The sequence below is a fragment of the Megalops cyprinoides genome, chromosome 23 (genome assembly GCF_013368585.1).
Source record: "Megalops cyprinoides isolate fMegCyp1 chromosome 23, fMegCyp1.pri, whole genome shotgun sequence".
In the NCBI taxonomy this organism is placed as follows: domain Eukaryota; kingdom Metazoa; phylum Chordata; class Actinopteri; order Elopiformes; family Megalopidae; genus Megalops; species Megalops cyprinoides.
Window position 1 is genome coordinate 9,863,635 of NC_050605.1, and position 12,513 is coordinate 9,876,147.

General features: G+C 43.1%; 1 protein-coding gene across 1 annotated transcript; it reads left to right on the forward strand.

Annotated features, from left to right (window-relative positions):
• Window positions 1-1,887: 1,887 nt before the first annotated feature.
• Window positions 1,888-11,948, forward strand: LOC118770238 (T-complex protein 1 subunit beta). The gene is made up of 16 exons (XM_036517790.1): window positions 1,888-1,957; window positions 3,150-3,224; window positions 3,866-3,931; window positions 4,026-4,137; window positions 4,657-4,733; window positions 5,143-5,255; window positions 6,000-6,202; window positions 7,399-7,499; window positions 8,528-8,655; window positions 9,011-9,114; window positions 9,487-9,606; window positions 9,838-9,966; window positions 10,087-10,190; window positions 10,619-10,718; window positions 11,019-11,160; window positions 11,325-11,948. The coding sequence occupies exons 1-16, from the start codon at window positions 1,955-1,957 to the stop codon at window positions 11,353-11,355; spliced, it is 1,608 nt and encodes a 535-aa protein (XP_036373683.1). The 5' UTR covers window positions 1,888-1,954; the 3' UTR covers window positions 11,356-11,948.
• The last annotated feature ends 565 nt before the right edge of the window (window positions 11,949-12,513 follow it).

Here is a 12,513-nt window from a genome sequence, read left to right on the forward strand (position 1 = left end):
TCTTTAACCTTTGTCTCCAAATATCAAAACAAAACACTATTCAGAGACTTAAACACGGTTCACAAGTTACACTAAGTACTTTGTGCTCAACCTGAAAGGGAATTAAAGTAGACCAGGTGCATGCCATTTAGCACTGTTTTGTTCTTTTTGGTAATCTGCTACTTTCTCTTACCAAATTGAACATTTTTTTCCAGCACCTTGTTATATTGGTTGTAATAGGCCAACAATGAGGTCGGAAAACATTCCATTCTTTATGGTACGAAACAGTAACAGCTGATCAGTTATTTCAAACCTCAAAAGGGTACACTACATGCTACTTAAATATCAGTATCTGAAGGTTACCTAGTGTGCAGTACAGTTTAAAATACAGCTGCATGGGGTATATGCCAAATTTTCACTTTGAGTATGAAGTTGTACTGTTATGTCAGATCACCCTGGTTGCACTTAAAGTACATAATACAAATGGGCAAATTTTTATGTCCATCGTACGAAAGCTGAAAATATGGTTTAGGTTGTTCCAGTAAAAAAAATTGTATCTCGTGCACAAAGTTTGTAAATGGTTTGTTCCTCCTGGATCTAATTGCTGATTGTTGGAGATATTCACAATATAGTCAAGTGTCCTTCTGGTAACACTGACAAAATGGAATAAACAAAGCTGTTTATGTATGAACTGTCAAACATTCATAGGATCCTCGAGTCTCAAGTCCAGTTGTTCATTGGTTATATTCCTTTGTATTATATTGTAAGATTTGTATGTTCTAACTTGCATTATAAAATGATAGTTTTTTTTTCTACCTACCTTAAAATGCTTAAATATAGGAATTGTATAAAAAGGTAGTTAATGTTATTAATAGATATCATCAAACCAATAAAGTGGTTATGAAGTCCCCTGACAATTTATTTCCAGAAAAAAAATGCTCATTAAAAGATGAGCCTATGGGTTCACCGCTGATGTAAACATTAATATCTTGATCTTGGGTCGCCCGATGTGTAAAAATCGCGACATTACTATGCAGCGAATAAAGTGATTCACGTTAGTAGCCATGCCACACGTCACAATAATGTACGGATATTTTATTGAAAATATATTTTGATATTTGCATTTTTCAGGTATGAATATTAGTTTACCAAAATGTTTGTATTTTTAAAAGGAAAAAAAGCATACTGTCTTTTGTAATATTGTTGTGATATGTGCATCTTTGTCATACGCCATCAGTGCAACAACTTATTTTTGTAGCATGGCAAAATAAAAGACAAACCAAACAACAGTGATTGTCTTGTCGTTCAACTTGAAATATGGGTTACACGAAGAATGTCATTGACGATGAAGTAGTTACGCAGTTAAGTTGCTCTGGTAATGCTGAAAACTTTATGCGGTCGCTGGAAAGTTGATGTTCCTCTCTATTTACGGACAGCCTCATGATGTGAAAGACACTACTAAACTTCTTGATGTCTTTGGAACACACATTTCATGCGTTTCCGTAATTGTTCAAGGTTTACTGTTTCTTTTCCTTTTGGATATACGATTCAACTTTCCATTAACGATCTTGCCATTTTGTAAGAACCTAACAGCTAGCAGACTAGCGAAAATCGGACACCATATGGGTAATGGCTGTGGTTAAGCGGTTTTAAGAATTGTGATGACTTAAGACCTTGCGTTGTGTGCAGATATGCAGAATTAGGGTACACTAAGCATCAATAGCGACCAATCAGACATGCATAACATAAATACATTAGGTTCCATTCCTGTTCAGTTTTCTGCTCAGTGAAAATGGGGGTGCAATTAAGGTTTGGGTGTATGTAACAGCAAAAATGTAAGGCTGGATCTTTAAGGCAAAGGGGGTGTCGAGCGCTGTGACGTCACGGTGCAGTCGCCATTCGGATGCTGAGGCAGTTGGGAAGTTTTGTGTGAGCGAGGCCCTCAGACAGGTTAGCTGCCTGCACCGGAGAAACCATGGTAAACGCAATCTTTTTTTGGCTTTTAACTCCTTATAGTAGTATTCAGAGAGCATTGACAGTCGTAAAAATGTAGGACAAATATGGCTAAGTCACTTAGATTGCAAGTCAGCTTATTGATGTTTTCCATTGAATCGAGTATGCTGCTGTTTTAGCAGCAAAAAAGCACATGGGTTGCCTGCGCCAGAGCTCGCTAGGGTAGTTACTGTGAAATTACCTGCGACTTCGTGGAGTAAAGCTCGTATTTACTGCGTAGAAACGCAAAGACCAAAAACTGAATTCTGGCTGAATCACTGTTCACTAAGACTTCGTGTAGGCTCACACAGCCAGCACGCAGTGCGCGTAGCTAACTTTGCTAACAGTTACTCATAGACAACAATGGAAATGACCATTACAGATTGTGCAGCGAGTTAACCAAGGTATTTTTTTGTCTGTAAACGACGTTGCCAGTTGCTGGCAGTGGTTGAGGATACGTTAAGTAGTGTGCTTAAATAACGTTGCGCGTCTGCGTTTATTGATAAAAGTACAGGGTTGTCTGCCTTCGTCACGTCATGGTGGGCAGCAGCAGGCCGCACGGCGAAGCTTCTAGCGGTTTCTAAGGAGCCGGCGCAGCTTCCGTTCAGTTAGCTACACACCCACAACCGTGTAACAAAATGTTTATAAGCGGCTAGACAAGGTATTTCAAATAGTAGGCGAGTTTTAATCATCTTTAGTTGCACACGGTTATTTATTTATTTATTTTTTTAGTTAATTTGGTTCATTTAGGTAATTCAGTGCCCTCTCTGTAGGTAGTTTGCTAGTCACTTTTCAGCAACGTTTACAGAAGCTAACGTTAACTAACCCGGTTGCCGGTCAGCGTGATGCATAAATCCGGATTCTCTGATGATAGCTAATCTGCTATCTACGGTGGTCATTCACACCTCTGAAAGAAATTCTCTCCGATTAACTAGTTAGGTGGATAGAATGGCGTGGCTAGGCTAACGCTAGCCGTGTGATAACGCAGAATTAAACGTCACTCTCAGCGTTGCACCAGCCCTCGATGACAATCGATTGTATGATCGGTGACCCTGCAATTGTGTGTGTTCGATTTATTTAAAGTTTCATCTGAGTTTCACCCACAGTCTTTCAACACCCGAGAGGTCATCAGAATATGTCATTAATGACAGAGAGGGCCGTGTCATTTTGTCCCGCAGGCGTCCCTTTCAATGGCTCCAGTTAATATCTTCAAGCACGGCGCCGATGAGGAGAAGGCGGAGACAGCCCGCATGGTGGGTACCGCACACTGATACTGTTGGGTCATATGTCTTAAGTTGACTGCATCGATTAATTGTTGTTTCACCCCAGTCCACAAGTGAGCCCATGTGTAATTGAAGCTAGCACAGGTACACAGCAGTTTAGCATACGATACCGAGCTAACGGTGTCGTTAGTCTTTGATGCTGTCGATGTACGTTGATATGTGCTGACGAGCATAGGGGCGGCAGTGTAGCATAGTATAAGCAGCAGGACTCGTAACTGAAAGGTCGCCAGTTCAATTACCCTTCCGGCGCACTGCTGTTGTACCTTTGGGCAAGGTACTTAACCCAGAATTGCCTCAGTTAATATCCAGCTGTATAAATGAGGAACATGTAAAATAGTGAAGTATGGAAGTCACTCTGAATAAGAGCATCTGCTAAATGACAGTAATGTAATATGTAACGTAGTGTAGAATGTTAATTAATCAAAATGTAAGGTATTGAACCACCTTCATTTGGACAGTATTATCCTGTATTTTATCCCACAAATCCACATAGGTAATGAATCATTACATTAAGCCAACAATTCTTGGCCCTTCTCATACACTATTATGATTTTTGCTCTCAGTTTGAGGTCCCACAGCTGTTTCCTAATGTGATTTGTCTGTCCTCACAGTCCTCCTTCATTGGTGCCATTGCCATTGGGGATCTGGTTAAAAGTACACTAGGACCAAAAGGAATGGTATGTCCCTTGTGAACATCAGTGTAATGCATGCATATGTTCCTCTAAAAATGCGGTTCTCCACTGAAGTGCAAAATCCTGTGAATCTATGCAGGACAAAATCCTGTTGGGCGGTGGACGAGAGGGCTCAGTCACAGTGACCAATGACGGAGCCACAATCCTCAAGGCCATTGGAGTTGACAACCCTGCTGCCAAAGTTTTGGTTGGTAAGTGCTGTGTTTCAGAACTATGTCCCGCTGCTTACAAACAGAGAATGCACTGCACTCTGATTAAACACAAAAATGTGCTTTTTACGATATGAGTTTCACCTGAGCCGACCAAATGCTAAACGAACAAGAAACCCTGAATTTGAGAAACATTTTCAGAATGGACTTTTGATATGTTGAGTTGTTTTAATAAAACAATTTTTTCCAAGTCAAGCTTTGACAAGTTATTTTCTTTTGAAAAGGCATTTCTATCTTAAGACAATAATAAAGGATCATCTCTGTAGGAAATGAGAAGCAAAACAGTCAGTGAAACTTAGCTCTGCTGCAAATTTTCTTGGGATTTCTTCCTTCAAGGGGAATGACTGAAAATTATCCCGTTCACACTATTCTTTATCTCTCTCACATCTCCACTCCTGTTTCTGTTTCCACTTCTAAGGGAGCCCAGTACTGTGCTGTGTCTGCTTGGCCTTACGCATGTCACATTCGGTTCCACTAACGTTATGCTCTGCTTGCTCTCAGACATGTCCAAGGTCCAGGATGATGAAGTAGGGGACGGCACCACCTCCGTCACTGTGCTGGCTGCTGAGCTCCTCAGGGTGAGATGCTTAGCCATATCTCCACAGTACAAGGACTGTACAGGACTGCGCATTTGGGGTGCACATTACTGAAGTGTTTTTTTCCAGCATGAGGGCTCTCAGTGACGCCCTGCTCAGTTTTTGTGCTCAAGTATTTGGATGTATTGGTATTTGGGGTACATTTTTTGTCAGTTTTGTTCGGTGCTTCTTTAGTCAGTAGTTTCTTGTGCTTGCATTTTTTTTTTTTGTACTTGACAGAAAAAGGAATGCACCTTCACAAGTGTATTTAAAGAGCGTACAGGTGCATTTGTTTTTTTTCCTCTCAACATTTGTTGTTGCCCTGCTTGATCTGTATTTGCTACTGGACAAGAGGGCGATTCCCATTTTCTGGTAATGTGGTGTAATGACTGCGGATGATGTCCCTTTCCAGGAAGCGGAGCTCCTCATCGCGAAGAAGATCCACCCCCAGATCATCATTTCGGGGTGGAGGAAGGCCACGCAGGCCGCTCGTGAGGCTCTGAAGGCAGCTGCCGTGGATCATGGGTAAGCAGGGAAAGAGGCTTTAACTTTAGCCAGCAGTAGGTGAACAGGGGTGCTCTCATACAGAGTATTATATGATGGTAATTTGGCTAAAAGTAAAACTGGTTCATCGGTAGATATTTGTCCACAAGGGGTCCCCATCACACGTGTGTAATGTCTTAATTAGCTTTCTGTCGCACCTTGCATTGTTCAGTGTTGGATGGAGAACAAATTGGGGGACACACACTTTGTGTGTGTTGTATTCAGCAAAACCCCTTCTTTGGGGTTGACATTCAGATATTTATTTACTTTTCCAGGGTACTGTAATGGGAAATGAAGCTTAAATAACATGTTACATGGCAGTAATTGTTTTATTTCCTTAAAAATAACTCTTTTGTAAGGAGCGCGCGATGGCTTCTGATGTATAACAATTTATTCGCTATGGAGATAGACTTCAGTATTATACTGCTGGTTAAGGAGCAAAAAGATGCATTTGATAAATATTTATTTATATTCATGGAGGAGAGACTCAAAATGCAGCAGAAGTTGACAGCTAATTTGTTTTTATATAATGTTTCTGCCTGAAAGTTTGCATGAAAGTAGCTCTCAGCCATTAATCATTTTTTACCCAGAGTAACTTCACTGTAGTGCTTTGTGGAAAAAAATGGAAGCTATGTGTTTGTAATTTTGTTAGTCATGGGAGCCATGCTACATTTGAATGCTGCAAATACACACCCTTACAGTCCTGTCGCCCGCTTGCTCCCTCAGGAGTGACCCAGCACGCTTCCAGGAGGACCTGCTGAACATCGCCCGCACCACCCTGTCGTCCAAGCTGCTGACCCACCACAAGGACCACTTCTCCAAGCTGGCCGTGGAGGCCGTGCTGCGGCTCAAGGGCTCCGGAAACCTGGAAGCCATCCACGTCATCAAGAAGCTGGGCGGCAGCCTCACCGACTCCTACCTGGATGAGGGTATGAAGCGCACCCCCTGTTGTATCCCCTTTCCATACCACACACCCCCTCCCTGTACCCAGAAACATGCCGTTTACTCCCGCCAACACAGACCTTCATAAAATTGATGCAAATGCTAGTTAGCATGCATTGGGAGAAATTAAACCAGGGTCATTCCATATCAAATCACCCAGAGGGTCCCAGGTCACCCTCTCAGATTTCCCTGAAAAAATTCACAGGTACTCCTATACCAAACTTGGGGACAAATCCCAAATATTAGGTCTGTATCTCCTATCAATTTTATGCATTTTGCTGAACGAGCCTTTTGGTCCAACTTCTGACATTCATAGCTCCTTTGATATGGCATGTACAGCTTTGAAACTTTGTGTCTAGAGCTAATTTCTTCTGTAGAATTCAAAAATGTAATCAGGTATATCTTATGTACTTTTCCTCCTACCCGGCTCTGAAAATGGCCGAAAATTCAAAACATAACAAAACGACACCCCCTTTGACAGCTTCTCACTCAAACAGTATGCTAGATAAAGTACTCAGAGGTTTTTTTTCCCTGTCATTTATGACATATTAGGCCATATGTATGCAGTGACTATGTTACTGTTATAGGCATGTCAGGATAACTTTTTGAAATGTGCTCGATTTTAAAATTTCCTCAAAATAGCCTATTTTCAGGTACTCATTTGACCATGTGTGCAGTTAACCATCATTTTCAAATTTTTACCATGTACTCTTCTATATCTGAAGATGATCTGATAAAAATTTGGGGTTGTTGCTGAGCTTCTTTCTGGAGTTATAATTTTTTTTAAAGGATGAGCTGTCATGCTCTTGTTGCCATACACATTCAACCAAAACAAATTTTTTCTCAAACTGGGTGATTTGATATGGAATGACTCACCATGGTATTACGGTGATGGTAATGTCTGAAGTTGCTGTATGCTTGCAGAATTTTAAATTGAAGCACAATTTATGGATTTGTTGATGAATGAAGTGTCAAGTAAAATGTGTGGCTGTTCCCACAGACATTCACACATCTTTCTACCCTTTCAAGGGCAATATGATAATACTTTTTGCGTCCAGCCAAGTACTCTCCCTCGGGTTTTATTTTGCCACAACAACCACATAAGTTATTATGTGAAGTATATCTCTCTTCTGGCATGATTATATACTGATTGCACAGAACACCATGTTCTGTCATTTTATAGGCTTTCTGCTGGACAAGAAGATCGGAGTCAACCAGCCCAAGAGACTGGAGAATGCTAAAATCCTCATTGCCAACACCGGCATGGACACAGACAAGATCAAGGTGGGATTCTGGACAGTGCATTGTTCATGCCCTCACATCCTAGGTCACAAACAGTAGATGGATGTGTGCTGAGAGAGTGGCACAGACTGAGGGAAAACAATGAACTGAATAAAAATAAGTCCTTGATAGAGGGCATTTACATACTCAGTTTATTGACGTGGAGTCTGGGGTGAAAAGTTGAGCTCCAGTCATCTGTCCCAGTTCATATTTTATCTGAGTTCTTGGGAACCACACCCAATTACATTACGTTTTAGTGTCAGCCGATCAAAATTTTATTGAGCAGAGCACATTGAACGATGTAATTGCCACAGAGAGCTGGAAGCATAGCTCCAGCATTAGCATATCTGAATACGAGTTAAAGCCGTCCTGCCACTTTATGGCCTGAAGGCATTGTAGACTGTGTGTTAATGGAGCCCACAGAAACGGATATTCTTTTCAGATTTGATGCTGTGCCTTAGGGAAGTGCTAATCAACTCTGGGCCAGCACTAGCTGCTATGTGTGGCAGGTTGGCCAGCTGTCTTTAAACCAGTAATGCTCTCTGAGCTGGGGGTTGAAGGCTAAATTGGCTCAGTGGAGACAGTGATTACTTGAGAGAGGTGATTAATGTCTGACTAGAACAAAAGCCTGCAGATACTGCTGCCTTCCAGGACTAGGTCTAATTGGCCCTTGTTCAGGGTCCATGATGTGGAAGGCACATCGGAAATCTAGAGTGGTGATATAAGGGATATGCATATGGACAAAAGAATAAAATTCCTAATCATGCAAAATCATAATTGTTATGATTAGGAACAGTTTGAATATGCTACATTTAAGGTAAATGAGTGTGGTCATAAGAAAGTTTTCATTAGTGTGATTAAGAGCAAACAAAAGTTTGCACTGTGAAACAATTGGCGTATGCTGCCTTTAAGGAGTCTGCAGTGCTTTTCTCTGCTGAGGTGTAATGAAATCTTAGCGTTGAGGCTACATAAGGGTGTTGTTACAGCACAGATAGCATTGGGCTTCAGCTAGGCGTTTGTGTTTTACACAGATCTTTGGATCCCGGGTGCGGGTGGACTCCACAGCGAAGGTGGCAGAGATTGAGCTGGCGGAGAAAGAGAAGATGAAGGAGAAGGTCGAGAGGATCCTTAAGCACGGCATCAACTGCTTCATCAACAGGTAGCTCCAGAACAAGCACCGTCTTCTCTCCTCACGTGAAAAAGCACAGAATCGATAGGCAAAACACCAGTGTTCCCATAAGCACAGAGCAAAGTCGAACAGCAGCTCCCACTCTGTGCGAAACTCGGAGCCAACAGGTTACCCATCACAAGTCAGCTGAGACACAAACCCAGACACAGGTGTGCTCACACCTGAGACGGCAGATAACTCCGCACTGTTTGCAGTTGAATGTGTTGTCCTGTGAGTCTGCGAGCCTGTATTGTGCTGTCAGTGAGTGTGTGTGCGAGTGCATTGTCCCGCTGCGACAGTGTGTCGTGCTGTCACGCTGAGACACGGCCTGCTGTGTGGTCCACAGACAGCTGATCTACAACTACCCGGAGCAGCTGTTTGCCGCGGCGGGCGTGATGGCCATCGAGCACGCAGACTTTGTGGGAGTGGAGCGCCTCGCTCTGGTCACAGGTACAGCCACTACACCGACGCTGTGACAGAACGCTAGAGCCCTGCTTTTACAACATGTACAGGGTTTTAACAATAACATTTATAGCCTTCTTAAAAGTTTACATTCATAGCTTCTCATATCTGCCCAAGGTTCAGTGTCTACACAGTAAGATTCTATTCTGTGAACAATGACCAGGGAAAGAGTATATTTGCACACAGCAAACACTAAATGAGGGGCTCTTACGCTGGTCATTTATGACTTTCAGTGCATCAAACCAAGTGTTTTCCCCGGGTTTTCTAATGGACACATAAGTGCCTTGTAAGCAGAATTAGACTGATGTGACTGGTTGAACTGGGTGGAGCTGAGTCATGCCCTGAACCCTTTCCCGTCAGGGGGAGAGATCACGTCAACCTTTGACCATCCCGAGCTGGTCAAGATGGGTCACTGCAAGCTCATCGAGGAGGTGATGATCGGAGAGGACACGCTCATCCACTTCTCCGGAGTAGCGATGGGTAAGTCACCATGGCCACACGTTGTATAATGAGCATGGAATTCTGTGTGTAGTATGATGTCATTCCACCTGTGTGATCTGTCATTGAATATTGAATATTATAGTAATTGCAAGGGCTTGTGACTGACCGACCGCAGAGGCACTGCGTGTGTGAGCGTGTGCAGTTTGCCTGTCAGCGTGAGTTGATGGGTGGCAGATAATGACGCTGAGGCCCCATGTCTGTCTCTCACAGGCGAGGCCTGCACCATCGTCCTGCGCGGCGCCACGCAGCAGATCCTGGACGAGGCCGAGCGCTCGCTGCACGATGCCCTCTGCGTCCTCGCCCAGACCATCAAGGAGACGCGCACGGTCTACGGAGGAGGTGAGCACACGGCGGTCTCTCCGTCTCCTCCCGTCAACCCCGCGCTCGGGACTTCCCTCTCGCCGTGAGCCAATCAAAAGGTGTCACACCCGGCCGCCCTCTGTCCTGTCCCCTTCTCAGGATGCTCGGAGATGCTGATGGCCAAAGCAGTGACAGACCTGGCCAACAGGACACCAGGGAAGGAGGCGGTGGCCATGGAGTCCTTCGCTAAAGCGCTGAGCATGGTGAGTGGCTGCTCTTAAACTTCAGCAGAGGAAGAGAAGATTTGATTCTGGGCACTGCACTTGTACTTAACCTAGGTTACTTTAGTATATGTCTGCTTCCATAGATCAGTGTGTAATGAAGACAGTTTGGATGAAATTGTTTGCTAAGCAAATAATGATATTGACAGTGAACGAAAATGACAGTGACGGTGAACTTCATCAGTCTTGACAGTGATTGGTTGAAGCAGGTGGTTCAGTGCCTGCCAGAGCGACAGCCTGTAGGTACTGCAGCCCTGGAGCATCAGTGTGGTGTACCCCTGAGTGTACAACCAGAGCGATTGCTCCTTTGCCTCTTTCACTCGCTGGCCTTACTGTGTGTGTTTCCCGTTCAGATTTACCTATAGCATCAGAAGTAAGGGAGATAATTTACACTTGTGGTCTGGTTTCAGCTGCCGACCATCATCGCAGACAATGCTGGCTATGACAGTGCAGACCTGGTGGCCCAGCTGAGAGCCGCTCACATGGAGAACAAGACCACCTTCGGCCTGAGTGAGTTCAGAAATGTCCTCTCTTTCCAAATGTCCTTCTCTACATTAGACTTTAACAGTCTGGCTCAAAAACTTTAGCAATCAGTCACTCCCATTGATGAGATTAACATGTTCTGTTTTGTAGTGTACGAAAATTGGGTTTGTATTGAGCCTGCATACTGAAAATGGATCAGCAAAAGTTGTTTGCAGAAACTGTTGTTGGGCTCCCTGCCTGCTGTTACCTGTTTGAGCTCTGGGTGGTTTCTGCCACGCGAGAATGAGGGAGGCTCTGAGTCGAATCGCACCTGGTTCTCCCTCACAGACATGACCCAGGGCACCATTGGCGACATGGCAGAGCTGGGCATCACCGAGAGCTTCCAGGTGAAGAGACAGATGCTGCTGAGTGCAGCTGAGGCTGCAGAGATGATCTTGCGTGTGGACAACATCATCAAGGCAGCGCCCAGGTGAGCCCCGCGTCCCAAACTGCTCACCACTGAATCCTCCAACCGGTGACTGCTGCCACTCAGACGAGTCATGCTGTACGGGTGTCTGGCTCCTGCTCTGAGTTCTGTTGGAGTTGGCTGCTCACTGTCAGTACTCTGATATGTTTTGTCCTTTTCTCTTCCAGAAAACGAGTACCAGACCATCATCCCTGTTAAACACCAGGGCCGTATGGAGATAAGTGGCAGGGAAGAGGAGAGGAAAAGCCTCTATTTATCACCTGAGGTCACCGCCAAGCTGGTTGCCATCTTGTTGGGTGTAGACACTCGTTACTGTTGAGTGTTCATTTGAGGCAACACTGTTGGATAAAGTTCAGTAATAAGCCCTTCGTTTGTACTTAAGTAAGCATTTGTTACATAATAACAGATTGGCTATAATAATTAGCAGTAGCAGTTTAGCACTTTGAATGACAAACAATAAATTAACTGGCTTCTCATGTATCAGATGTCTTATGAGTGTAGGTAATGGCTAGCAAAATGCAAAACTGCATTATGCAAAGGTGAATGTCTTCTATTAGCCCTCTTTACAAAATTTTAGTTGATGCTCTTATGTAATCTGTTATAATGTAACTAAGTTACTTAAGTGTTTAATAGAAAACAAAGCTTTATTAAAGTTTATTACTGAACATTATTCTTATTAGCGCACTGAGGACAGAGTGGGTACTGGGTGTGTGCTGTAGATAACCAGTGTTCAAGCAAATGGAAGTTATGGACTTTGTTTACTGAATTAAAAATCAAAAATAGTCACATTACTCTTGTGTTTGTGTGAGCTTTGTGATGTTAAGTCAGAGCTGGAACATAGCTGCCTGCATTGATACTCGGGGTGATCTTGTTTGATCTATAACAGTTGTGTTGAAGACCTTTTGTCTAACTCACAAGATAAAATGGAGAGATACTGATTTTAGTACACACGCAACAATGTATTTTACAAAGAACCTGTTTTAAAAATTCATTTTAGTCCCTGAATGTGAAATAAATGTAAGTAATCCCAATATAAGACCAGTCTGGTCACTGATAACACATCATCAAGGTGTTAACCTTTTAAAAATATTTAAATGCTTTTTTTTCATGCTATAATGTTTTTTTGGACATTATAGCATGATTATGTTGGTTATAGCTCAGTCTCCCAGAGCACAAGACAACAACAAGCATGTTGCCATCTGAGACTAAATCTCTAAATACAAAACTATGTGGAATCTTATACTGTGTATACATATGGTACACATACATGTACATAAGGTAACATGCTCTTTCATAATATATTGAAATACACATTTTCCACCTGATTGGTAATCTCAACATTTTTTTAAAACTAAA

Coding starts and splice junctions, on each gene's coding strand:
- LOC118770238 (XM_036517790.1), top strand. Junction 4,138..4,656: donor TGCTGCCAAAGTTTTGGTTG/GTAAGTGCTGTG, acceptor GCTTGCTCTCAG/ACATGTCCAAGGTCCAGGAT. Junction 8,656..9,010: donor ATCAACTGCTTCATCAACAG/GTAGCTCCAGAA, acceptor TGTGGTCCACAG/ACAGCTGATCTACAACTACC.